At 43.1% G+C, this 26,131-nt stretch overlaps 1 protein-coding gene across 2 annotated transcripts in view; it reads left to right on the top strand.

Moving 5' to 3' along the window:
- Positions 1 to 23,247: 23,247 nt before the first annotated feature.
- The window catches only part of LOC105059538 (MADS-box transcription factor 50), a 21,164-nt gene continuing 18,280 nt past the window's right edge, over positions 23,248 to 26,131 (top strand). Inside the window, exons 1-2 of one of the 2 annotated variants that reach the window (XM_010942865.3) lie at positions 23,248 to 23,425; positions 23,526 to 23,749. In XM_010942865.3, coding sequence (XP_010941167.1) covers positions 23,565 to 23,749 — 185 coding nt within the window. In that variant the 5' untranslated portion in view covers positions 23,248 to 23,425; positions 23,526 to 23,564. The remainder of the gene's footprint in view (positions 23,426 to 23,525; positions 23,750 to 26,131) is intronic. The other variant, XM_010942866.2, reaches the window with a different exon arrangement.

Below are 26,131 nucleotides of genomic sequence, written 5' to 3' on the forward strand. Positions count from 1 at the left end.
TACACAACTAGTTAGATCTAAGTTACATATCACATATATAATTTCAGATCTAACTTATACATGCTTTGCATACATCTTATGTATTAAAATATGATCTAATTAGTATGCTTTCAGATCTGATACACCACATGTAACATCTAAAAAATAAGATTTAAATTAAACTATTCAACATAAAATCTATTCTAGACAGTTACTAGAATAATTCTACAACTAGTTTAGGCATGCAGCAGATCAATCTTATGAATTAATTAAATTTTATTTTTTATTTTTTGATCTGAATATAATATTTATAACATCAAAAAATTAAAAAATAAATTAGATCTAATTTATATTTTAATCACATAAAAATATAAAACTTTAAGACTATTCATAGTTTAAACTATTCCTAGTCTAGTCATGCATCTCATACATGTTAGATCTACTTAGATTTAATTTTAAATTTTTTTGATTTCAGATCCTATCATATCTGATGTGACATCTGAATTCTATTAATATTAGATAAATAAAAATAAAAATTAGATCTAAATTAGATCTGAAATAGAGCTATCAACCTGGCTCTGATACCAGTTGAAGGATAAACCATCTTTTTCCTTGTAGGATCTTCCAGATCTAATGAGATCTGGGGCAGAATATTTTTTTAAAAAATTATCCTATTTTATTTCAGATCTAAGATCTATTAGATCTAATTCTTATTATCTGATATTTAATCTAAAATTAAATCTAAAACTTGAGGATTAGAGGAATACCTCTAGGGTAACTAGATTACCCTGTAGATGATCGCAGCAACACCCGAGATTCTAAAATAGCCACGCAGTCATCTGAACTCTACCGATATCCACTCGAGTAGGATCTGGATCATCTTCTCCTCATGAATCTTTGCTCCAAAAATCAGATCTAGATCTGATCTGCAAGATCTTCAAAAGATCCTCTGAAGCTGGAGCAGCAGCTTCTCGACAAATTCCTGCACCCTTCTGATCAGGGAGCCACCACACCTTGGACAAGCACCAGATGGATGCCCAACCTCTTGAATGTGAAGAGGGGAGGGAGAGGAGTAAAGGGGGCATGGAGAAGTGGAGGGGTTTCACATTTTTGCTGGGTATTGAGCAGAGTCTCTAAACCTTAGGCGCAGACAGGGTTTAAATATACCCTACTGCACCATGCAGTGCCACATCATTCGACCAATCAAAAAATTCTAATTAATTTTGAAAAAATTTTGATTGATGGAGTGATGTCATTTGATCATATCAGATAAGAACCCCACCAAACCCTCCTACTGTTGGCACCAACACTGGATAATCACAGTGAGATTGGCGCCCGACAGTTTGAGTCGATCAAGGCATAGAGTCCTCATCTCATGGGACTCTATCCTTATCCACTTGGGGCGCATGCCATATCTGATTATGGCACCCACTTTGAGGGTAAAATTAGCAGGTGGACACTCCACAAAAACTCTCCAATGACCTCTTGTCAAGTGGCCTTCAGTCCAAGGTCCATGGGTCAACGTTTGATCGATATCCTAAAACGAAAATGGCAGGTGACAGAAATTAGCAGGTGTTGTCTTAAATTCATCTCATGAATTAAGACAAGATTTTTCTGAGTAGGACTGGCTCCAGTCAGACTGAGAGAAACTTTCTTAAGGTTCTCTGAGTGGGTTAAATCATATTTGGCTCAGTCGAGATAGAAAAGATTACATGAGGAGAAAGTTAGGCCCAATCATGTGCTAGCACGATTTTCTTGAACCTAATTGGATCTAATCCAAATCAATCGAACTGGGCTAGCTCAATTGATGACATCGAGACCCTAACTCTTGTTTGTGTGACCCAGTTAGGTTCATATTCATATGGTAATGAGACATGTCGTGGTCACATCATCGACATCATTGAACTCCTTTCGATGGATCAGAACTCTTCTGATTCAGATAATTTAGTATGATCGATCATCAATATCATTCTAATTGTTCCCAAAATCCACCAGTGACCCTAGCAGTATATGGTGGCAACCCATCAGAAATGAAGACGAACCTCTCGGTGCAGCTATCTATGTGATTGAGTTTCTCTATCATGAGTCCCGACTAAATTAGGATTAAGGTGAACTTGTCAAACCCAACATCAGTCATATGAATCAATCGATTGATCCGAGTCTGATGTGAAACCCCAATGAAAAACTCTTTTCTATTATTTCACTCTGCCATGGCCATGGGCTTAAGGACTCGATCTTTCGATCATCATAGGACTACTCCTCTCATCTACCGAAGTTGATAGATTCAATCTTGGTGCGATCTGGTTTCTACAATGAATATGCTACAGCCAACATACACCTCAGGGTTCTGAATGGCTAGGAGACTGAGTTATGGTGTAGTCAAACTATAACACACTCAAAGTGAACTGTCGATGTACCTCAGGTCAAAGAACTAGACACACAGTTGCAACATCGAGCTAGTCATCTACGAAAAGGTAGACTTCCTTATGATTGCTCGAGATGGTCACGCTCAGTACTCTCGTTCTCAACGAATACCTATACTCTCGCTCCGATATCTCCACACCGTAGTCTCAAAACACATCTACCCTAAGGAAACGATGGTACACCAACCTTCCGGATCGATTACCATCCTCATGATGATCCTATGGTCAGGAGCTGTTTATGAGTTAGTTATGTAAATTCATGTCTTAAATTTTTAACTCTTGAAAATATGAATTAACATTCCTACTAACTCAAAGGATGTATTACAGACATAATGTACACAATGTGATAGTAGAATAACCCTTTTATTTATTTATAGTCAAAATTACAAATTTACCCATACATTTGTATAGGAATGTGTTAGCCAATCTGACATCTAGGGCACACATCTAACAAATCCCCCCCCCCACAACATCAAGGGGTACGGACTATCATTGTTAGAAGTGGGTGCCTCCCTATCTGGCATGCTACTGTTCCATCGATGCGGCCTTGGGGTACTCCTCCGACCTTACAGGATGAAGAATAGGCCAAACTCTTCATCCCTACCTAGATGGTATTGTCCGCTTTGGTCCTACTTTTGACTGTTAAGCTTCATGGTTGTCCCTAAAAAAGACACCTCCTGAAGGAAAAGAGACTTCCCATCCCTAATAAGCGGGAGTACCTCTTGACTCACAATCGATGTGGAACTAAAGGGGTCCATCACTTTCCACGACAAAAGGATTTCTAGGTTCCTAGAATTGTGAGGAAAAATTTCATTCTGATAATTTTTTAAAATTCATTTTTCTTTTTACAATTTCATATGAATTCTGTCTTTACCTTGTCATTTATACTTATGTTTGGCATAACTTTAACCCTCACTAACAAACCTTTTCCAGTACAGAGATCAAAATATGATCCACAGAAGCTCGTGAACATTTTACCAAAGGCTTCTACTGTGGCATTTGTCCTGTAAATTGATGTGGGAACACTTAGACCTGCTAACTCTGATAAAGAAAGAGCTTGCCATGAAATTTGATGCATGAATTTTGGATAAGAAGTTCATCTTCCTGTTTATGTAACTGAAGCTTGTTCAGCCTGTCAACAACTTCCAAGATTTCCATATAGCCTTGGGAAGAATCTAGATAAGAAGGAAGAAGGCACAATTGCTGTAATCTCATGCCATTTATGTATATAATTTACTGATAAAAGGTCCCTGTGATATAAATCTTTATTCTGATTTTGTTGCCATGCGTGTTGTCCTCGGCCTGATTTCAGCAGGGCTAATTTCAGTCCTAGTTATAAAATTTTAAAAGAAGAAGGAAAAATATTTTAGTGATTCTTATGAAGGAAGCTTATCATTTGAGTGTAGCTGATCCACTTTTATTCGTCAATGCCAAGGTCCCTTGATCCAATTCTTTAAGCAACCGGCTTGCAGTCGGTCTGTAGTTCCCATCCTGAAATATTTTAGTTGAGTTTCTTGTCAGTTCTTGGGACTTTCTGTCTGCAACTGTGCAAAAAATAATGCCTCAAAGCAAAATGTCTTCTTTGGATATTATTTTGAGGAAATCATCATGCATGCCTATTCTGGATTAAGTTGCCATCTGTAGGAGACTGGAGAGTCAAGGATGGTTCCATGGCTTACGTAAATTAAATTTTGCTTGCATCATACCTTCCACCTTATAACAGATGCATGGTTCTATAGAACTAGAATCTGGCTATGTCTTGCTCTTGTTGAGTTTGGTGCCTTCCCTGCAACCACTGGCACCTTGCAATGGGAAGAAAAATATGCAGCCAATAATCTAACCGTTAGTGTACTGATACATGCACATGCTTTGATAACAAAGCATGATTAATGTTGTGAATTTTTTGTCTGAATATCGAAAAGGAGTTCGAGATTTTATTGACTTTACACGGCATAAGGCTGACAGTGCTAGTCGGATAAAGTGTCAATATAAAAGATGTATCAATATGGTATATCGTCACATAACACTTGCTGAGGAATATTTGCTACAATATGGTATGGATAAGAAGTATACTTGTCAGACATGGTATGGGAAGGATGATCCGAATGAGGTGGTGTACAACGATAACGATACTGAAGATGATAATGATGCTGATGGACCTATCGAACACAGTGGTATAGGAGAATTGTTAGATGATTTACATCAAGGTTCTTGTTCGAATGTACGCATGAATACTGCTGCATCTGAAAGCAATTTTGATCATAAACATAATATCCAGCTTGAGATAGATGGGATTTCTGAGCAGTTTGCAAAGCTTGTAAGGGATGCACGAGAGCCACTTTATCCAAATTGTACAAAATTTTTCAAGTTAGAATTTTTGATAAAATTACTTCATATTAAAATCGTGAACCGATGGAGTCAGAAGTCATTTGATCAAATTTTAACATTAATTAAAGTAGCTCTGTCCGATGTCGAAATCATATTCTGAAGCAAAAATATACATGCGAAAAATGAGACTTGGCTATACTCCTATACATGCCTGCAAAAATGACTGCATATTATTTTATAAGGATAACGAACAAGCAACTGAATGTTCGAATTACGGTGAGCCTAGATATAAAATCGATAATAGGAAAGGAAAGAAGATATCTCAAAAGATTTTGAGATATTTTCCATTGATTCTAAGACTTCAAAGGTTGTATATGTCCACAAAGATAACTGAAGAAATAAGATGGTATTATGAGCAGTGGGTTTCGAATGAGAACATACTTAGCCATCTGGCCGACTCTTCAGTATGGAAAGACTTCGATGTAAAGTATCCGTACTTTGCGAGTGACTTGCGTAATATCAGGCTTGGTCAAGCGATAGATGGATTTAATCCTTTTGGCAATATGAGTACCTCTTACAGCATGTAGCCTGTGATGCTAGTTGTATATAATGTGTCACCTTGGAAGTGCATGAAAAAACTATTTATTTTTATGTCACTGTTAATTCTAGATCTGAAAGCACCAGATAATGAAATTGATATATATCTACAACTTTTAATTGATGATCTGAAGGAGTTATGGGAAAATGGAGTACAGACATATGATTCTATGAGTCGAAGTAATTTTAAGTTGCATGTTTCGATTTTATAGACTATAAATAATTTTTCAACATATGAAAACTTATCTGGATGGAGCACCAAAGGATATCTGGTATGTCCAATATGCAATAGGGATGCATCCTCCTTACATTTAAAGCACGGATGGAAAATATGTTTCATGGGTTATCGGCGGTTTCTTTCTGCTAATCATTCTTGGAGGACCCCTTATAACTAATTCTTTGATGGAAAGTCCGATCGATGTCCACCACCCAAGGAGTTAAGTGGAGCAGAAATTTTAGAAAAATTTGAAGTTGTTGGTGCAAAAATCCACTTGCGCCGGAGAAGCTGGAGTCGAGGGAGTCGCGGTCGCCGCCGGGACCTGCAAAGGAAGTCTAAACCGGAGGTGGGGTCCGGCAAGACCCTCCGATGCTCAAGTCAGTTCTCTGCCTCAACAAGAATGGAGTGCTCGAACGGAGAATTTAGCAGAGTTTTGAGGTAAAAACTAAAAACTTTTCGAATAACGTATCTGAGGTTTCCCTTTTATAGACGGAGAGGGCAACAGATTGATAGCAATGCCTGTAACCGTCTGGTAGTGGGCCGCCAGAGTCAGGAAGAATTTATTGCGGAGAGTAGTGGAGTGGGGTCGTGGCTATCGCCGTGGCTCGCCGTGTGGGATCAGTTACGGGGAGTGGAGCGGCGTCTGCTGTCGTGACTCATCTGGGGGTGGTGGAATCGCACAGGATCCGCCGCAGGGAGTGGAGCAAAATCATGGCCGTTAATACGGCCTGTCAGGGAGTAATGGAGCTGCTTAGGGCCCGTCGCAGAGAGTGGAGCAGTGTTGTCCGTTATTGTGGCCTGCCAGGGGGTCCAGACTCGTCGGTCGAAGTTCGGTTGGAGTTGGTGACGGAGCCCGGCTCCCGTAGGAGTTCGAGCGAGGTCTTCCCGTAGTCGGAGTAGAAGATGGAGTCTGGCTTCCATAGGAGCCTGGACGAAGTCCACTCGCAGTCGGTCGAGTCGAGGACGAAGTTCGGCTCCCATAGGAGTCAGGATGAAGTCCTCCTGCAATTAAAGTCAAAGACGAAGTCCGGTCCCCGTAGGAGTCCGGACAAGGCGTACCAGCAGTTGATGTTGAGGACGGAGCCCGGCTCCCGTAGGAGTCTGGACGAAGTCCTATCGGAGTCGAAGTCGTGGGCGGAGCCCGGCTCCCGTAGGAGTCCGGGCGGAGTCCTCTCGGAGTCGAAGTCGTGGGCGGAGTCCGGCTCCCGTAGGAGTCCGGGCGGAGTCCTCTCGGAGTCGAAGTCGTGGGCGGAGCCCGGCTCCCGTAGGAGTCCGGGCGGAGTCCTCTCGGAGTCGAAGTCGTGGGCGGAGCCCGGCTCCCGTAGGAGTCCGGACGGAGTCCTCTCGGAGTCGAAGTCGTGGGCGGAGCCCGGCTCCCGTAGGAGTCCGGGCGGAGTCCGCAAGGGCTAATCCTGTTGAGAACTTCGGCCGTGGGTATTTTATACCCAACACCAGTCTCCCTACTTTCGAGTTCAAATTTCGAATGAAGGAAGTACAGAGAGATTGGCATGACCGAAGTTGTCCCCTCGAATCCTGCGCACAACCGTCCTTGGATATGTCGGCATTTAATGTGCACACGCCAGAGCCCTTTTTTCGGTTAGGGCGACCTGAGGAGTCTTTTCGGAACTCCCACCGAAACGTGAGCCCAAGCATCGTGCTATGGAAATTTGCGAACAGTCAATCCTCGATAGCGGCGAGTGGGACACGCGGGACACGTGGTAAGCACCGGTTGGCCTAGGGACACCCACCGCCATAATTGCGCTAAGATCCGCTGCCTATTTAAACCTCCTACCCTTCCTTCGGGGCTTCATTCTGCCAAAAGGACGGCACATTTCTTTCGTCTGAGAGCCTAGCTACTCAGCCACTTCCTTGGTGCCCCTGCCAACTCCGAGCGTCCTCCGCGCCGGTCCTTGCCGTCTTCAGCCCCCCTATTCCTCTCCAAGGGGTTTCCCCGTCATGTCCTCCACCCCGGAGGCCATCCTCAAGGGGATGTCAAGGGCTTGGAGGAAGGCAAGGAGGAGAACAGCGGTCGGTGAGTTCTCCGGCCATCGAGCGGTCGCTGAGGGTCCCCGTTGTTTCGAAGGGGGCTTGAGGATGAATTTCTTCGACAACAGGGGTTTAATAACGGGGGTCGTCGGTAAAGGCATTCTGCCCGAAAATTTTGGAGTAGCAAGATGGGGTGATACCGGTCAAGAGGGCGAGCTGTCGTCATAAGCTGTGGTGGGATCCTTGATGTCGTCGGGGCCGAGGGACCAGTAGCGGTCGATGTCGACGGTGGGGTAGTGAAACTTGTTGCGGGGACGGTGGAAGTAGCGCATGCCGACCTTGCCGGACCATTTTGGATGGTGGCTGTCACGGAGCATTCGGTGATGACGCATATCTCTGGTGCCACCGCTGCCCCCGGGGTGACTCCGGTTCTTCTTGAAACAGGTCTTCGTCGTCGCTGCCGTTGCCCCTACCACCCTCGGGAATCTATCCCATCCTTTTCCCCCTAAGGTTGGGACTTCGGAGGTGGAGCGAAACAAAGCGGGGCGAAAGCCGATGGGCCCGTCACACGCACTGGACAACGCGGCTGGGAAGGACAGAAATGGGAAGAGAAGTTTGCTGCTTGAAGCGGCCTCCGGTGTATCCTTTCCAAACCGTGTTCGCGAGACTTGCAATGATGTATATTTTTTCTTTTTTCTGGCCCACCGGGTCTTGTAACGTACATCTTGTTAGTTGAAAAATGAAAAGGAGATTTTGTTACCTCGTCTGCATTTTGCATCAAATAGTTGTCTGTCGAACTTCTTTATTCTTCTTTCTTCTCTCTTCCTCCTTTTCTTTTTTTCCTTTTCTCTTTTTTTTTTTTTTACGTCGTCCTAAGGTCACCGGTGGCCCCTTTTATTCGTGTTGGATTGTCAATTGCCGAGCTCCTTTTCGATTTTTACGCCGTTCGAAGGTATCCGGTTGCCATTGCACCAACCCATCTTTTCCGTCAATGGCCGCAGGCTCGCCCGGGGCCATTCGGGCTCGGGGTCCCTCTTAGGGCTTGAGTTCGGGGGTCCAAGCTTCTGTCACCCTGAGTAAGTTGTCCTATTTTGTGTCGAAAGCTTCCTTGAAAGCTGGGACTCCCGATGGGAGCCCCAATCCTTGCTGTGACAGGGTTTTCTGCACCTTGGCCGCTGTTTGTTTTCCAATCGTCGCTGTTGTGGTCAATTGCCTTCCTTTTTCCTTTTCGCTTGGAGTTTTTCTCCGCTGAAGTCGAGGCAAAGTTCGGCTCCCGTGGGAGTCTGGATGAAGAACACTAGCTGTTGAAGTTGGTGACGAAGTCCGGCTCCCGTAGGAGTCCGGGCGGAGAGTCCCTCTTGAAGTTGGAGCTGTGGGCGGAGCCCGACTCCCGTAGGAGTCCGAGTGGAGTCCCCTGCAATTGAAGTCAGGTGCGGAGTCTGGCTCCCGTAGGAGTTCGGACGGAGCTTACCGGTAATTGAAGTTAGCGATGGAGCCCGGCTCCCGTGGGAGTCCGGGCGGGGGTCTTCTTGCGGTAGAAGTCGCGGATGGAGTCCGGCTCCCGTAGGAGTCCGGGCCTTCGACTTTGCTCGAGCTAGGGCGAGTTTCTCCTTCTGTTCTTAGCAGGACTGTGGGGGCGCATATGGGCGTTGCAGGGCCTCTCCCCCCATCCGGTCTAAATGGAACCAGGCCTTCGACTTTGCTCAAGTTAGGGCGAGGTTCTCCTCCTGTCCCTAACAGGGCTGTGGGGGTGCATATGGGCGTTGCAGGGCCTCTCCCCCCATCCGGTCTAAATGGAACCGGGCCTTCGACTTTGCTTCAGTTAGGGCGAGGTTCTCCTCCTGTCCCTAACAGGACTGTGGGGGTGCATATGGGCGTTGCAGGGCCTCTCCCCCCATCCGGTCTAAATGGAACCGGGCCTTCGACTTTGCTCAAGTTAGGGCGAGGTTCTCCTCCTGTCCCTAACAGGGCTGTGGGGGTGCATATGGGCGTTGCAGGGCCTCTCCCCCCATCCGGTCTAAATGGAACCAGGCCTTCGACTTTGCTCCAATTAGGGTGAGGTTCTCCTCCTGTCCCTAACAGGGTTGTGGGGGCGCATATGGGCGTTGCAGGGCCTCTCCCTCCATCCGGTCTAAATGAAATCGGGCCTTCGACTTTGCTCAAGTTAGGGCGAGGTTCTCCTCCTGTCCCTAACAGGGCTGTGGGGGCGCATATGGGCGTTGCAGGGCCTCTCCCTCCATCCAGTCTAAATGGAACCGGGCCTTCGAATTTGCTCCAGTTAGGACGAGGTTCTCCTCCTGTCCCTAACAGGGCTGTGGGAGCGCATATGGGTGTTGCAGGGCCTCTCCCCCCATCCAGTCTAAATGGAACCGGGCCTTCGACTTTGCTCAAGTTAGGGCGAGGTTCTCCTCCTGTCTCTAACAGGGCTGTGGGGGCGCATATGGGCATTGCAGGGCCTCTCCCCCCATCCGGTCTAAATGGAACCGGGCCTTCGACTTTGTCGGGACGATGTTTCCCCTTCGTTTCTGACACAGTTTGTGCGAATTGTTCAGAGACATACAGGTATGCAACTTTCAATTAAAATGAAGTTATTGGTAGTACACCCGTAAGTTTTTCGAGCTCTACGGTCGCGGGAGGTCGGCTCCTCCGAGTTTCTTAAGATAATAAGTTCCTGGCCGGACTACTTTTTTGACTTCATATGGTCCCTCCCAGTTTGGGGCGAGTTTCCCCCGGTCCTGAGGTTGCGAGACAGCAGCTCGTCGAAGCACTAGATCTCCTGCTTTAAAGGCTTTGTTTTTGATCCGGGCGTTGTAATATCGAGCAACTTTCTGTCTGTAGGCTGTCATTCGAACCTGAGCAATCTTCCGTCTTTCTTCCAGCAGGTCGAGGTTGGCTCTAAGACTTTGTGAATTTTGATGTTCGTCGAATGCCACGACTCGTGCCGACGGGAGTTTAAGCTCGATTGGGATGACGGCTTCCGTACCGAAGGCTAAAGCAAAGGAGGTCTCTCCCGTAGGTAGCCTCTGGGTAGTTCGATACGCCCACAGTACATGATAAAGCTCGTCCGCCCAAGTTTCCTTCGCTTTTTCAAGCCTTGTCTTAATCCCCTGCAAAAGGATTCTGTTAGTCACCTCAGCTTCGCCGTTCGTCTGGGGATGGGCTACTGATGTGAAGTTGTGGGAGTTGTTTAGATCTTCACAGAATTCAGCGAATTTTGCTCTCACAAATTGCCGTCCATTATCAGTGATTAGGGTTCTAGGCAGACCGAACCTACACACGATCGACTTCCAGACGAAATCTTGCACTTTTGCTTCTGTGATTTTCGCTAGTGGTTCGGCTTCAACTCATTTGGTGAAGTAGTCGATCGCTACAAGGAAGAACTTCCTTTGCCCAGACGCCATGGGAAAGGGGCCAAGGATATCCATCCCCCATTGTGCAAAAGGCCATGGGGCACTCAAGGGTGTGAGCTCGGTGGCGGGCTGTCTCTGGACGTTGGCGTATCTCCGGCATCGATCACACTTTTTAACATATTCAATCGAATCATGATGCATCGTTGGCCAGTAATATCCTTGGCGGAGCAACTTGTGGGATAAAGATCTAGCCCCCAAATGGTTTCCGCAAATTCCTTCATGTACTTCCCACAAGGCGTAGTCAGCTTTCGAGGACCGGAGACATTTTAAGAGGGGTTAAGAGTATGATCTCTTGTACAATTTGCCCTCATAAAGGAGGTATCTGGAGGCTTGATTTCGGAGCTTCCGAGCTTCTTTCGCATCCTGGGGGAGGACTCCATCTCTGAGATAGATTATCAGTGGGTCGATCCAGCTGGGTTCGTGATCAATCTCCATCACGGGCCGCGACTCTTCTGTACTCAGATGCTTCAGAACTTCCAAGAGAACGCCTTTGGACAACTCGACCGGAGCCAACGTCGCCAGCTTGGAGAGAAGGTCAGCTCTAGTATTCTCCAACCTTAGAATCTGCCTAATGTTGAAGCTGCTAAAGGCGGGGGTAAGCTCTTTTACTTTCTCAAGGTATTTGGCCATACTGTCCTCCCGCGCTTCATAACTCCCGCTGACTTGTCCCACCACCAGTTGGGAGTCGCTGTGTACCCAGAGTTGACCTATTCTCAGCTCTTTGGTGATCCTTAGTCCTGCGATCAGAGCTTCATATTTTGCTCCATTGTTTGTTGCGGGGAACTCGAAATGCAGAGCGTACTCCGCGATGACTCCCTCTGGACTGACCAAGATCAGGCCTGCACCTGCGCCCGACATGTTGGAAGATCCGTCCACATAGAGGGTCCAAAAGCGATCGGAGGGATTGGCCTCTTCGTTGGGGGAGTTCGGTTGAGACTTCAGGTCGTCAACTTTGCTTTGCTCAGGTTCAGCCTCCTCTGGGATGGTGCACTCTACTATGAAATTTGCCAGTATTTGGGCCTTCACTGCTGGTCTGGGTCGGTAGTTGATGTTGAATTTTGTGAGCTCGATCGTCCATTTTGCCATTCTCCCGGAGGTGTCCGCCCGGTGCAAAACCGCCTTGATCGGTTGATTGGTGAGTAGCGTCACGGTGTGCCCTTGAAAGTAGAGTCGGAGCCTCCGAGCTGCAATCAACAAGGCGTAAGTCAGTTTTTCTAATTTGGTGTACCTGGTCTCGACGTCCCTCAGCGCGCGGCTAACGTAGTAGACTGGTCACTGGACTTTCGCTTCTTCTTTGACAAGGACGGCCGCGAGGGCCATGGGAGAGACCGCTAGGTATAAAAATAGTTTCTCTCCAGGTTCAGGCTTTGCCAACAGCGAGGGTGAGCCAAGGTAGCTTCTTAACTCTTCGAACGCCTGTTGGCACACAGAGGTCCAACAGAAGTTCTTCGGCTGCTTGAGGGTTTGAAAGAAGGGCAAACATCGTTCGGCCGACCTTGCGACGAAGCGATTAAGGGCCGCTATCCTCCCCGTGAGGTGCTGAACCTCTTTGATCGACTTTGGGGCGGCCATCTCCTGGATGGCACAAATTTTCTCTGGATTGGCCTCGATCCCACGCCCTGATACCATGAAGCCCAGGAACTTTCCTGAGGTTACTCCGAAAGCGCATTTAGTGGGGTTCAGCTTTATTCTATATTTCCGGAGAGCGTCGAAGGTCTCCTCGAGGTCGGCGACATGATTTCTGGAAGACTTGCTTTTTACGAGCATATCGTCCACGTAGACCTTCATGTTTCGGCCGATCTGCTCTTTGAAGATTTTGTTCACCAACTGTTGGTAGGTTGAGCCCGCATTCTTGAGGCCGAAAGGCATGACCCTGTAACAGTAAAAGCCACGATTAGTGATGAAAGCTGTCTTCTCTTCGTCTTCCGACGCCATTCTAATTTGATTATAGCCGGAGAACGCATCCATAAAGGTGAGGAGCTCATGGCCTGTGGTCGCATCCACCAGTTGGTCGATTCTGGGAAGGGGGTAGCTGTCCTTTGGACAAGCCTTATTCAGCTTTTTGAAGTCTATGCACATCCTCCACTTGCCATTTGCTTTTTTGACCAGGACAACATTGGAAATCCAATCAGGATAATTGACTTCCTTAATGAATCCGGCCTTGAGGAGCTTATCCACTTCCTTGGCTATCGCCTTCTGCCTCTCCGGGGCATGACTCCGGATTTTTTCTTTCGTTGGTCGATGCTTTGGATCGACGGCCAGATGATGCTCCATGACTTCTGTGTCAATCCCCGACATGTCCGCTGGAATCCAAGCGAAAACATCCGCATTTCTTCATAGAAAATCAATGAGACGCGTCAGCACCTCCTCCCTCAGGTTGGAGCCGATTAGCGCTACATGCTCTGCGTTCCCATCATTCAAAGGGATCGGTACCAGATCTTTGATTGGAGCGCCCCTCTCTTCGGTGAGGTCATCGCGAGCATCTAGTCCATCGACGGGACAAGGGTCAGATTGATCGCTCTTTGCAAGGCGATGTTGTAGCAGTGTCTGGCCAGGGCTTGGTCTCCCCGGACCTCTCCGATCCCCTGGTTGGTGGGGAACTTCAACTTCAAATGGTAGGTTGATACGACAGCTCGGAGAGCATTGAGGCCAGGTCGGTCGAGGATTGCATTGTAGGCGGATGGCGCCTTCACCACCAAGAAATTCACCAGAGCCCTGGATTGCTTTGGATATTGATCCACGGCCACAGTCAAAGTTATCATCCCTTCCGTCGGAACGGCATCGCCGGTAAACCCTACTAAGGGGGAGCTAATCGGCCTCAGATGACCGTTAAGAGTGGACATTCTTGAAAAGGCGTCGTAGAATAAGATGTCGGCCGAACTTCCGTTGTCGACAAGAATGCGACGGACGTCGTAATTTGCTATATTCAAGAAAACTACGACTGCGTCGTTATGAGGGAATTGGACTCCTTGAGTGTCTTCTTCGGTAAAGATTATGGGTTCTTCAACCTTCTGCCGCTTGAGGGATACAGCCGGTATGTTGGTTGTTTTCCGCTGGGATCCTCCCGAGATGGTGTTGACGGAATCCGTCAGAGACCGATCATCCGGCCACCCCATGTCGGCAACCATAGTCGGGGGATGCGGGGCCTGGGAAACCAGGGGCGAGATCGGGGTCTGAGATATGGCTACGGAGGCCGTGGGTAGTTGTGCGAATGTCTCGCAAGAAGGCATCAGGTGAGGATCTAGTGGGGGAAAGGAGGAGTGGGTGCCGGATAAGATGACCGGAGGCGGATCCGTTGAGCGCTCCTTTAAGAAAAAGGGTACTGCGAAGACACAGGCCCTTCCTCTAGCGCCAATCCTGTTGGTGCAAAAATCCGCTTGCGCCGGAGAAGCTGGAGTCGAGGGAGTCGCGGTCGCCGCCGGGACCTGCAAAGGAAGTCTAAACCGGAGGTGGGGTTGCTCCGACAAGACCCTCCGATGCTCAAGTCAGTTCTCTGCCTCAACAAGAATGGAGTGCTCGAACAGAGAATTTAGCAGAGTTTTGAGGTAAAAACTAAGAGCTTTTCGAATAACATATCTGGGGTTTCCCTTTTATAGACGGAGAGGGCAACAGATTGATAGCAACGCCTGTAACCGTCTGGTAGTGGGCCGCCCAGAGTCAGGAGGAATTTATTGCAGAGAGTAGTGGAGTGGGGTCGTGGCTATCGCCGTGGCTCGCCACGTGGGATCAGTTACGGGGAGTGGAGCGGCGTCTGCTGTCGTGACTCATCTGGGGGTGGTGGAATTGCACAGGATCCGCCGCAGGGAGTGGAGCAGAATCATGGCCGTTAATACGGCCTGTCAGGGAGTAATGGAGCTGCTTAGGGCCCGCCGCAGAGAGTGGAGCAGTGTTGTCCGTTATTGTGGCCTGCCAGGGGGTCCAGACTCGTCGGCCGAAGTTCGGTTGGAGTTGGTGACGGAGCTCGGCTCCCGTAGGAGTCCGGGCGAGGTCTTCCCGTAGTCAGAGTAGAAGATGGAGTCTGGCTTCCATAGGAGCCTGGACGAAGTCCACTCGTAGTCGGTCGAGTCGAGGACGAAGTTCGGCTCCCGTAGGAGTCGGGATGAAGTCCTCCTGCAATTAAAGTCAAAGGCGAAGTCCGACCCCCGTAGGAGTCCGGACAAGGCGTACCAGCAGTTGATGTTGAGGATGGAGCCCGGCTCCCGTAGGAGTCTGGATGAAGTCCTCTCGGAGTCGAAGTCGTGGGCGGAGCCCGGCTCCCGTAGGAGTCCGGGCGGAGTCCTCTCGGAGTCGAAGTCGTGGGCGGAGCCCGGCTCCCGTAGGAGTCCGGGCGGAGTCCTCTCGGAGTCGAAGTCGTGGGCGGAGCTCGGCTCCCGTAGGAGTCCGGGCGGAGTCCTCTCGGAGTCGAAGTCGTGGGCGGAGCCCGGCTCCCGTAGGAGTCCGGACGGAGTCCTCTCGGAGTCGAAGTCGTGGGCGGAGCCCGGCTCCCGTAGGAGTCCGGGCGGAGTCCACAAGGGCTAATCCTGTTGAGAACTTCGGCCGTGGGTATTTTATACCCAACAGAAGTCATTGAAAATCTTCGATTTAGAAAAATATCAGGTACTCGCAAGCGGAAGCGTACTGAAGCTGAGCTGAATTGAATGAAACAAAGTATCTTTTTCGAACTATCGTATTGGAAGCAGCTACTACTTCGTAATAATCTAGATGTAATGCATATTGAAAAGAATATTTATGATAATATCATCAGTGTTGTATTGAATATTACAGAAAAAATAAAAGATGGTACAAAAGCTCGTCTTGATTTGCAGAAAATGAGAATCCGATCGGAGTTGCATTTAGTTCATCGAGGTGAGAGATTTTTTATGTCACCCGCATGTTATTTGCTGTTTGGAGAGGAAAAGAAGAATTTCTGTAGATGATTTAAAACCATAAAGTTTCCTAATACATAAGCTTTAAACGTATCGCGGTGTGTTGGAAACAACGATGACAATATCTCTGGCATGAAAAGTCATGACTCTCATGTGATGATGCAACATTTGCTTCCTGTGGTCATGCGTGGCTATTTGGATGGTGATGTTCAAATTGCATTGATTGAGCTGGGAGTATTCTTTCGAGAACTATATTACCAAAAATTGAAGATTAACTTACTTGAAAAATCAGAGAAAGATATCGTACTCATTTTTTGTAAGTTAAAAAAAAAATTTCACCATTATTTTTTGATGTTATGGTGCATCCGGCTATCCATCTTCCAAAGAAAACTCTTTTGATCGGACCGGTACATTATCGATAGATGTATCCTATTGAAAGGTAAAGAAGTTATACGTATTTTGTCATATCAATTATAAGATGTAAAAATATTTCTAAAATTTAAATTTATTTTTATTTGTAGATTCTTGTGCACCTTAAAAAAGTATGTGCGCAATAAAGCAAGGCCTGAAGGGTCTATAGCGGAAGTATATGTAGCTATCGAGTGTCTCATATTCTGTTCGATGTATCTTGATGATATCGAAACAAGATTTAATCATGCAGATCGTAATGCAGACCGTGAATGGGGTAACAATGAGTTGATGTTGTCTATATTTAAACAAACGGTTCGACCTATCGGTGTAAGAAAATATGAATTTATGGACGTGAACGAGCTATCCAAGGTACACTTTTACGTTCTAAATAATTGTGAAAAAATTGAAGATTTATTGAGTAAGTATCATCTTATGATACTGTTTAATGATCAAAAAAAATTTTTATGTCAGTATAAAATTAAAAATTATAACTTCTTGCAGTGAGCACAAGAGTATACTATATAGAGAGAATAATATGGATGCCGATGATCAACATAGGAGGGAATTTGCAAAATGATTTGGTGATCTTGTAAGTTGCATTAGTGATATCTTATTTATTTACTTATAAATATTATTATTTCAACCAACATAATTTTTTATCTTATAATGCAGATGAAATATAAGTATTTCAATAAAGAAGTGGGTGCAATCGATGAGTTGCACGATTTAGTATTTGGTCTCAATCAAAGGATTAATCACTATACATCTTGTATCATTGGAGGAATGAGATTTCATATAAGGGAGCTTGAGATGCAACGACGGATCCAGAATAGTGGAATTGCTACAACAAGATATGAAGGAGAAGAAGAGATTGATTATTATGGTGTACTGGTAGATATCATAGAACTGAAGTATGGATCCAGTAATTCTGTATTTTTATTTCAGTGTGAATAGTGGGATATTAGTAATAAAAAGATTGGGATTCATATCGATTCATAATTTATCAGTATAAATCTTGCACGAACATGATACCAAAATGAGCCGTATATATTAGCAACTCAAGCGAAACAAGTAATATATTTGAAGAATTTAAAATATCGAGATAATTGGCATGTCCTACAAAAAATAATACCTAGAAGTGTATATGACATACCAACTCGATTAGAGATGGATGAAATTTTGGATTTACATGAAGAGAAAGTTTTTCAGCAAGAAGAACAAATATTAGTCGAATTTTTGGTTGATGAAGAACTTATAACGGCACCTTTAAATAAGACTGATCTCCCATCCAACGAAGTTGAAGCTAATTTTATATTTAATCTGGATGAGTCAGAGGATGACGATCAGTTTATAAATGACGCTGAGATAGAAGATGATACATATATCGATTACTGTGATTCAGATAAAGATCTACATATCGAGGAAGATATGAATATTGATGAGTAGATCTTTATTTTTCGTTCAATTTGATGTTGCAATAATGGTATATAATATAATTATATTTATTAGAATGTTATTTGATTTCTATTATTATTATTTAATATTATATTTATTTACATCTCAATTTCTGTACATATGGAATCAGGAGATAGACGACGACGGTCGCGTTCACAGTTACCTGCAGATAGCTTGGAGGTTAAGGCACCTTCACCGATCTCCATTGCCTCACCAGCTCCAGTGTCAGAGGGTCCTGCACTGGAAGGTCTCAGTGAGCCAAGTATGAGTGAGGTGGGTCCCAGCGAGGCTGGTTCCAGTGGTATTAATTATTATACTTTGTATATAATAAAATTTAATTTTTTTTTTGGATCATACTAACGATTTATTTATTATTGTTTCAGGTCAGTCTACATCGGTGGTCAGACGAGGATGAGATCTATCAAAGAACTTCGCTTTAGAGTATTGGAGATGCGAGCACCCAGGACAGCATCTCTGGATTGAGATACCGATCGGCTACACCGGATCCATTAGGGGATGGTGTGAGCCATGGCAGACCGAGCTGGGCATCATATGTCGTAGCTATGCCCCCGTGACGCTCTTCGATTAGCGTCATGTCGTTCCGGCTCAAAGAGAAATTTTTTATACCCACTTACAGGTAAAATAAATAATATTATGAATATTTAATTTGGATAGGATTCTTCTAATATTTGTTATTTGCAGGGTGTATTTGATATCATTGATTTTGAGAATGATCGTGTGAGGCGAGCGGTCGACACCCATCTATCCTTGCATTTCAGGGATTATCGCCATCACATGCATCAGCATTAGTACCGGGTGGTGCAGGCTCATGGGTAGGAGGCAGCACGGCTGCAGCCCTATGACAACATCATCATCGATGATTGGACTACCATTTGCCAACGTTACGAGGATCCGGCATATTAGGTTACACATCTAAATTTTTTTTTTAGATTTTAATGACTCAATTATTTATTCTTAAATTAAATTTATTATTTACTAATTTTACTGTTAATTTATAGAGACGATGTGCCCAGAATACAGCAAACCGGACGAGATAGACTGTGCCGCATTGTGGGGGTTTGAGATCGTTTGCTCGCCACATGGAGCACATGGTAGGTATTTTTTAAATTTTTAATTAGGATATATTTCTCTAATTATTTAAATTTTTTTTAATTAATTCTCAAATTGCAAAGAGATGCTGAGAGTGACGAGCTTTTTGGTAGGATCGATATCTATCAGCGGACCCATCAGCGACGGTCGGGGGAGTGGACGATGGAGAGTCAGGAGCTCTTTGTAAGTTTTTTCAATTATTTTTTCATTCATAATTTTATTTTTATTAAAAAATTAAAATAATTTTTATTTTTATTTTCAAGATCGTATGACCGACATGAGATCCCAGCCTATCTCTGAGGGCTCGATTGCACCCACAGATGATGAGATCTGTGATCAGGTGCTCGGTATGAGATCCTGTTATGTTAGGGATCTAGGACATGGGATCACTGCTTCCTCATCCTCACGATCATCTAGGGTTGAGATCCATTCTGTATATCAGGCTCGGCTGACGGAGGTGCAGAGATAGGTTGCCGAAGATCGACAGCAGGCTATTGAGGATCGACAGCGAGCTCAGGAGTTGACTACACGCATTGACGACTATCCGCGCTTTCAGATCTAGATTATGGAGTGGATGACATAGATGGAGCAGATGATATAGCTGATGAGGCAGCAGCAGGCCGATCCTAGCTCCATCGTCAGTCCGAGCTCCATCGAGTGCTCTCTGTCCCCAGCTCGTTCTCCAGATACCGATATTTGACGGCTTATTGATGTACTTTTTTTTATTTCAAACATCTTGTAATTTTAATTTAATATAATAAAATAATAAAATTTATTTATCAGTTTATTGTATAAATTTTTTATTTTTATTTTTTTAATTTATAAAAAATATTATACATATAAATTTAAAATATATATTCATAATTTTTTTAAAAAAATATGATTAAATTATTAGCGATGGAATTATTTTTGATAAAATATTCATCGTCAAAAATATTTTACTAACATAATTTAATTTATCAATAAATATATAATTAACAGTGATGAATAATTTTTTGTTGTAAATAATTACTAGCGATATAAATTTCAGTTGAAAATTATTTTATTTGCGATGAAAGTTTTCGTCGCTAATATTATTCAATTTTATTTATTTTTTATTAAATTAATAGCGATGAATTATTTTTGTTGTAAAAAATGTTATTTGCAACATAAATTTTTCATCGTTAAAATTTTTGAAAATATAGCGACGAAAATAATTTTGTCACTATTAATTTTTATTTATCACCGACGGTTTTTTTCGTCGCAAATATCTTTTTTTAGATTAAATTTTTTCATTTTTTTTTAACGACGAAAATTATTCATCGTAAATATTTTTTATTAACGATAAAATTTTTTTTCATCGTAAAATATTATCAACGACAGAATTATTTGCGATGAAAAATTAGCAACGAAAATTTCGTCACTAATATGTATTAGCGAAGAAAATTGGTTATTAGTGACGAAAAATTTTCATCGCTAATAACATATTTTGTTGTAGTGTGACTGATCTACAATAATATATCTACAATATATTTTGATCTCAATTCTTTATTTTTTATCCTTGCTTTTGCTCCTGCTCTCAATTTTGAGATCATTGTGTGCAATGGCTCTTATTCTGTAAAATATTTACTGTGGATTGATACCCTAGAGTGGTGTGTTTTGACTCGATATATATTAGATCAAGTCCAGAATTTTGAGGGAAAATGACATTGTATGTTCGGACATGGCTTGTTCCTTCCGTATTTGACTTCACTTCTTGCTTGTCATGTATTAGAACTTGGGATCAATGGTATAATGTGAGTAAACAAAACTTGCGTTACTTTCAGACAGTCAGCAGCTTGCCGCCATGTGATTCAGGAGCTGATCTTTGCAATCCCGGCCTTGATGTGCAACTTGACCTACCAACCAAAGTTTGTCCTCCTTATTGCTTTTGTTACTGATCGGCTTGTTAGGTGCTGTTTCTAATGGATTCAGAAATTTTGATGGAAGATTTAATTATAATATATTAAGTCTATGATGGCTTTCTATCTAATATATATATATATATATATTATAAAGTAGAAATCGAGAAAAAATTTCTTAGCATTTGAGATTGTCCACGTAAGTAATTTTTTCTATACCATATGTTCTTCTACCTAACAATTCTTCAAGCATTAAATTCAAATCTTGAATTAATAAAAAATGACATTAAATTTTATTTATCTAAATTAAATTATATTATTAATATATGATATTATTGTATTTCTACAATTAAAATCTATTTATATAGATAGTTGAGAATATGAAATGGTATTGAGAATTTGAATGAATATTATTTATTATTTATATATATATATTTTTAATTTGATTAGATTTAGAACCCATGTGCAACACATGGGCTCAAAACTAGTTTTATATAATGTTGGTGCAAGATGAGAATGCAAAAGGTTTAAAATGCTTGATGCAGTAACGTCTCAATCAAAATAACCAATAGAAATTTTTGTGCCACAAACTAGTCTTGTCTTTAGCATTCATTGGTGTTCAACCCAGGCTTGTCTTTGTTTTCTTTGAGCAAAGTGGAAGCGCTAATCACATTTCACCTTTTATATTCTGTTCACATGTATAATTCATCTTTGAGGAGTAAAAGAGTCTTCAAACGTTTGATCTATGAATTGATATAGTTCACCATGATGCCCACTTTATTCCAAGAGTAGGTGGTGGTACATGATTCCTTGCCTAATAAAGTGCAGTAGAGAATTGAGACGTTTGTTATAAGAATTTATAAATCCACGGAACCTATAAAGGTGGGTTTAACAGTGTCTTAGTTCTCATCATTTGCATTATTTAATCCTTTCTTGAGCATAATGAAATGGAACGAGCTGCCAGGTGCCAACCAATTTAAAGCCCTAACCAGGCGAAGGGGAGCGTCCCTTTGTGGAGAGGTCCCCCCGCTGTGGTCCAGGATTACGTCAGCCCGCGTCCAAAACGGCAAAAATTCCGATCAGCGCTCCCGTGGGCGGTCGCAACGCAATGGCGTGCGGAGAGAGGGAGGGATCTACGCTGCTTTGCCTGAGGACTCCTGCCGTGGAATACTGTAACGTGCCTTCAAAATGGAAGCAAAGTGCTAACAATGAAAGAAAAAAGGAAAAAAAATAACCCAGATACGCACCTAAATAAAGAGAATGTGGGCCCCAAGCCCAGCCTCTATATCACACACATCATGTGGGCCCCATCTCATGGGGTTCCAAATATAGAACCAATTTGCCTGCTATCTGTTAGTGGAAACGTGGCCATGCGTTTAGTATAATTTTTGGTATAATAATATAGTCATCATTAGTTATCCCTATGGATCATAATTAGTGATCACCATAAAAACCTAAACGATACTAGGATATTAATACTTACATTTATGTCATTTCAGGAATATAGATGTGGATGTGTAGATTAGTCAAAAACAAAAATTTATATTTATATTTATTTTAAAAAAATATCAATACAAATTGGATAGCAGAAATATAAATCGGATTATATCATATTAAATAGGATAATAAATAGATTCAAATATTTCAGATTTGGTGGCTATCTATCTTATCTATATTTATTTTTTAATTTATAGATAAAAATATAAATATATATGTTTGTTGGATGTTTAAAATTTCATCTATATTTGAATAAATTTAAATATAAAATAAATTGGAATGGGTATCCAGTGGTTTGCCATATAACTAGGCGACATCAGCCTCTATCATTTTTTGGTATTCAAACGCCCGTCATAACCTCCCACGGCGTTATTCTATATTTGCGCGACGGTGCTTCGGTACTCGGTGCATTTAAGAATTTCTCAAAAAGGAATGGGAGGGAAAAAAAAAACCATCTCGCTCGCCGCACGAGAATCACAGGAGATCACCCTTTGGCCAATGGGAGCTCACCCTCGCCTTTCTCGTATTCCCTTCCACGCCGCGGAGCACGTGCCAAACGACAAATTTCCGAAAGATTTAATAAAGGTTTCCACAAAGCCCCATCCGCCACGCCCCCTTCCCAAAGCCACTCAAATCCACACCCAAGGACAGCGGGACCCACCGAACGAGAGGACATCCAGTGGGTGCCTCCAACTTCCGCTGCATTAAAAAAAAAAAAAAGAAAGAAAGAAAGGTGGGGCCGGACAAGTACCCGAAAGAGGCAAGCACGTGACTCGGTCCCCCACACCTCACACCCCGCGACGATCTAAGCAGGCGCCACGCGTCTCCATTCCACCGTCCTCTCGTACGTCACTCGCACGAACCGGGCCCCGCAGGCTTATCCATCACCTGCCTCCTTCCAAACACCCAACACCGTTCCCGCTGACGTGCACCCATCCAACCAACCACCTCCTGCCACGTCAACCATCGAGAACTTAATTCCCGCTATCCGAAACTAAACAGCGGAGCATGGATACGTCTTCATCTCCAACCGACCATTTTTTTTTTAAATTCTCACATATAATTATTCCTACTGGTGGCGTGGAATTTTGTTTTAGGAAACTGGGTAGGTCGCCTCTTTCCCCGGCTTTCCTCATGAAGACAGAAGAGGAAAGAAAGGGAGGGGATTCGAAGGGTCTATTTCTTCTATTTTTTTCCTTTCCCTGTGCTCATTCTTCATTTCTTTGCCATTTCCGGTGAAGCCTCCTCTATCCCTTTTCCATTGCTGGTATTATTCTAGCTTTATTCTCCCTTTATTCTTCTTCTTTTTCTCGTTTTATTCCAATTTAATTTTTCTTCTTCTTCTAATCCTTGTGATCTTTGGGAAGAAGAGGGAACAACGGTGGAATAATTAGCTGGAGATCAGCATGGTTCGGGGGAAGACGGAGGTGAGACGGATCGAGAACGCGACCAGCCGGCAGGTGACGTTCTCCAAGCGCCGGAATGGTCTCCTGAAGAAGGCCTTCGAGCTCTCCGTCCTCTGCGACGCCGAGGTGGCTCTTATCGTCTTCTCCCCCAAGGGAAAGCTCTACGAGTTCTCCAGCTCCAGCAGGTCCTCTCTCTCTCGCCCCCTCCCTCTCTCTCGGTTTCTCTCTCTATCTCTCTCTCTCTGACTTTGTGTGCGTGTGTGACGATTTCTTGGGGTTGATGAAGCGAAAGATGCATTCTTTGGTGTCGTACTGCCGTAGTTGTAATTGCAGCGTGTGAGAGGGGTTTGCCATGCTGGCCCTTTCGTCCTTGCTCCTGATCTTGGGTTGGGTGTCTAGGTCTTGAGGTCCCTGGGCTTGGAGAACTTAAAGGCCAGTGCTTCCTGGGTCCATGGATGTTTTGGTTGCATTAAATCCTTGTGATCGTCTTTATCTCCTCGTTCAGATGCAGATTGCTGTCCTTTTTCTACGTAATAAGTGGTTTTTTTCTCCGTTTTCTTTTGAAAAAAAAGGACCATCCTCTGAGAAAAAAGCTTTATTCCTTTACTTGTTCTTTGTACGGGTATGGACTCTTTTTATCTTTTGGGTGGATGAATGGTGTACTAGATTGTAGAGCGGGCCTAGGAGTAGAGAAACGAAGCAATGGGTAGTGATGGGAGATTTTTGGAGATAAGAAGAGATTCTAATTGGAAGGAATGTACTGAGTCACTGTCTAAGTCATCAAATTGGAAAGATGGTGCAGTCCACTGTTAATTATTGCGCAAGTGTCGAAAGATTTTCTGGTTAAGGACAGTGATGGCCATTTTCTTGTCTTAAAAGAAAGAGAGGCGAAAATTAGTAGGTTTTATACGATGTAGTGGAAGATTCTTATACCAGTCAGAAGTTGTTTTCGTATATTTCATGTATTAATATATGTACGGTGCTTCCATTTATTTGGGTTGCGTTCGTAAACTCGAAAGAAGACGGGCTTAGATATTAGAGAGAGGAAAATAGAACCAACAGTAGTATCAACTATTTTTAATTTCATAGGAATTGAAGTAGCTAATCCTAACAAAATTTCCAGCCAGATTTTTACAATTGCAGCTATCATCATCGAGTCTTGGTTGCTAACTAAGACACCCTTTCATGGAGAGCATGCCATGAAGCTTTAAAGTTTCTCCTCCACTTGTGTCTTGGTGATGATGGTTTTGCAAGTTAGTTATGTGTGTGTACTCTTGAATCAAAGATATAGATACAAAATCTGGAGCGTTTACATTGCATTGTTGAACCATGTTTACCTAGTCACAAATATGTTTATCAATAGCTTGGCATCACAAGTTTTTATCTGCTCTTTTCATTTTATGCTATGAAATCCATATCTTTTGTTTTATTGTTATGCACAAAAAAATTATGCATTTGCTTTTCTTATCAATTGGTTTTATTATCTGAAATGAAATGTGTTCAATGGTCATGGTAAGCGAATATCTTCTGACTGATGTTTTGCTTAATTAGCTGCGTAACACGTTTCGATTAAGATCTTTCCATGGTCTACTTTGATAGACAACAAACACGTGCATTGAAATTTCATTTAAACTCATTTTCTTGTTATTTTCAACAGCAAATTGTTGTGAAGCAAAGCTTGTTCAGAGCTTCAATGAAGTTCTACCATTTTACAAGCATAAAAACTTAACTGAATGTTAGTTTATCATCTTGAAAGATGTGTCATATGGTCTGAATCCACAAGCTATATTTCTCAGTGTAGGCTTCAAAGAATGTAGAAACTGAAAGAGATTTCTTTTTAAAGAAGTGTGTCTTGAGCTGTTTTGACTGAAATTGTCCGCATGCAATCGCAACATATGAGGTTGTTTGAACCATAACATGGGATCTTCATGAAAAACATTTATATATGTTTCATTTGCTCTCAATGTGTTCCACTTGAATGAATGATATTTATTGTTAAACATATGATTTATAAAGATGCTTAAATTTGTGTTGTAATGCTAAACGCGCCACCATCCTTCTTCAATGTGACAAATGAAAAGCATAGAAGTTTAAATGCCAATGTCTGTTTGATGTGGTAGGAATTAAACATCACATGATTAACAAAATATTGCACTTCTAATCTAGTTAGTATGTGACTGAACACCACAATTTTTCTTTCTCATAAACAAAATGGTGTGCTTGTGGAAGTCATTGGTTTATTTTATCAAAGACAGCATAGCATGTTTTCTCTAAATTGTCCAAAGATATTTCATCATTTAGCTCAATTTGGTGGGACCATAACATCATGAGTAGGTTTGGTTTTTGATTTAATGATTTCTTTTCCTTGTAATTGAAGTTGGTTTCATCTTCTTTTTCTATTAGAAGATAAAATATCTATGTATCAAAAATTATTTTTTGTGAGAAATACATACCACAAGATATTAACACTTCCATTTTATGAGACATAAGAGATATCTTTCATCGGTACCTTACCATAATTTCTTTGCATCCCATATATTTTTTGTAAAGATCCATGCTAGCATATG

Source organism: Elaeis guineensis, chromosome 16 (genome assembly GCF_000442705.2).
Source record: "Elaeis guineensis isolate ETL-2024a chromosome 16, EG11, whole genome shotgun sequence".
Classification (NCBI taxonomy): Eukaryota; Viridiplantae; Streptophyta; class Magnoliopsida; order Arecales; family Arecaceae; genus Elaeis; species Elaeis guineensis.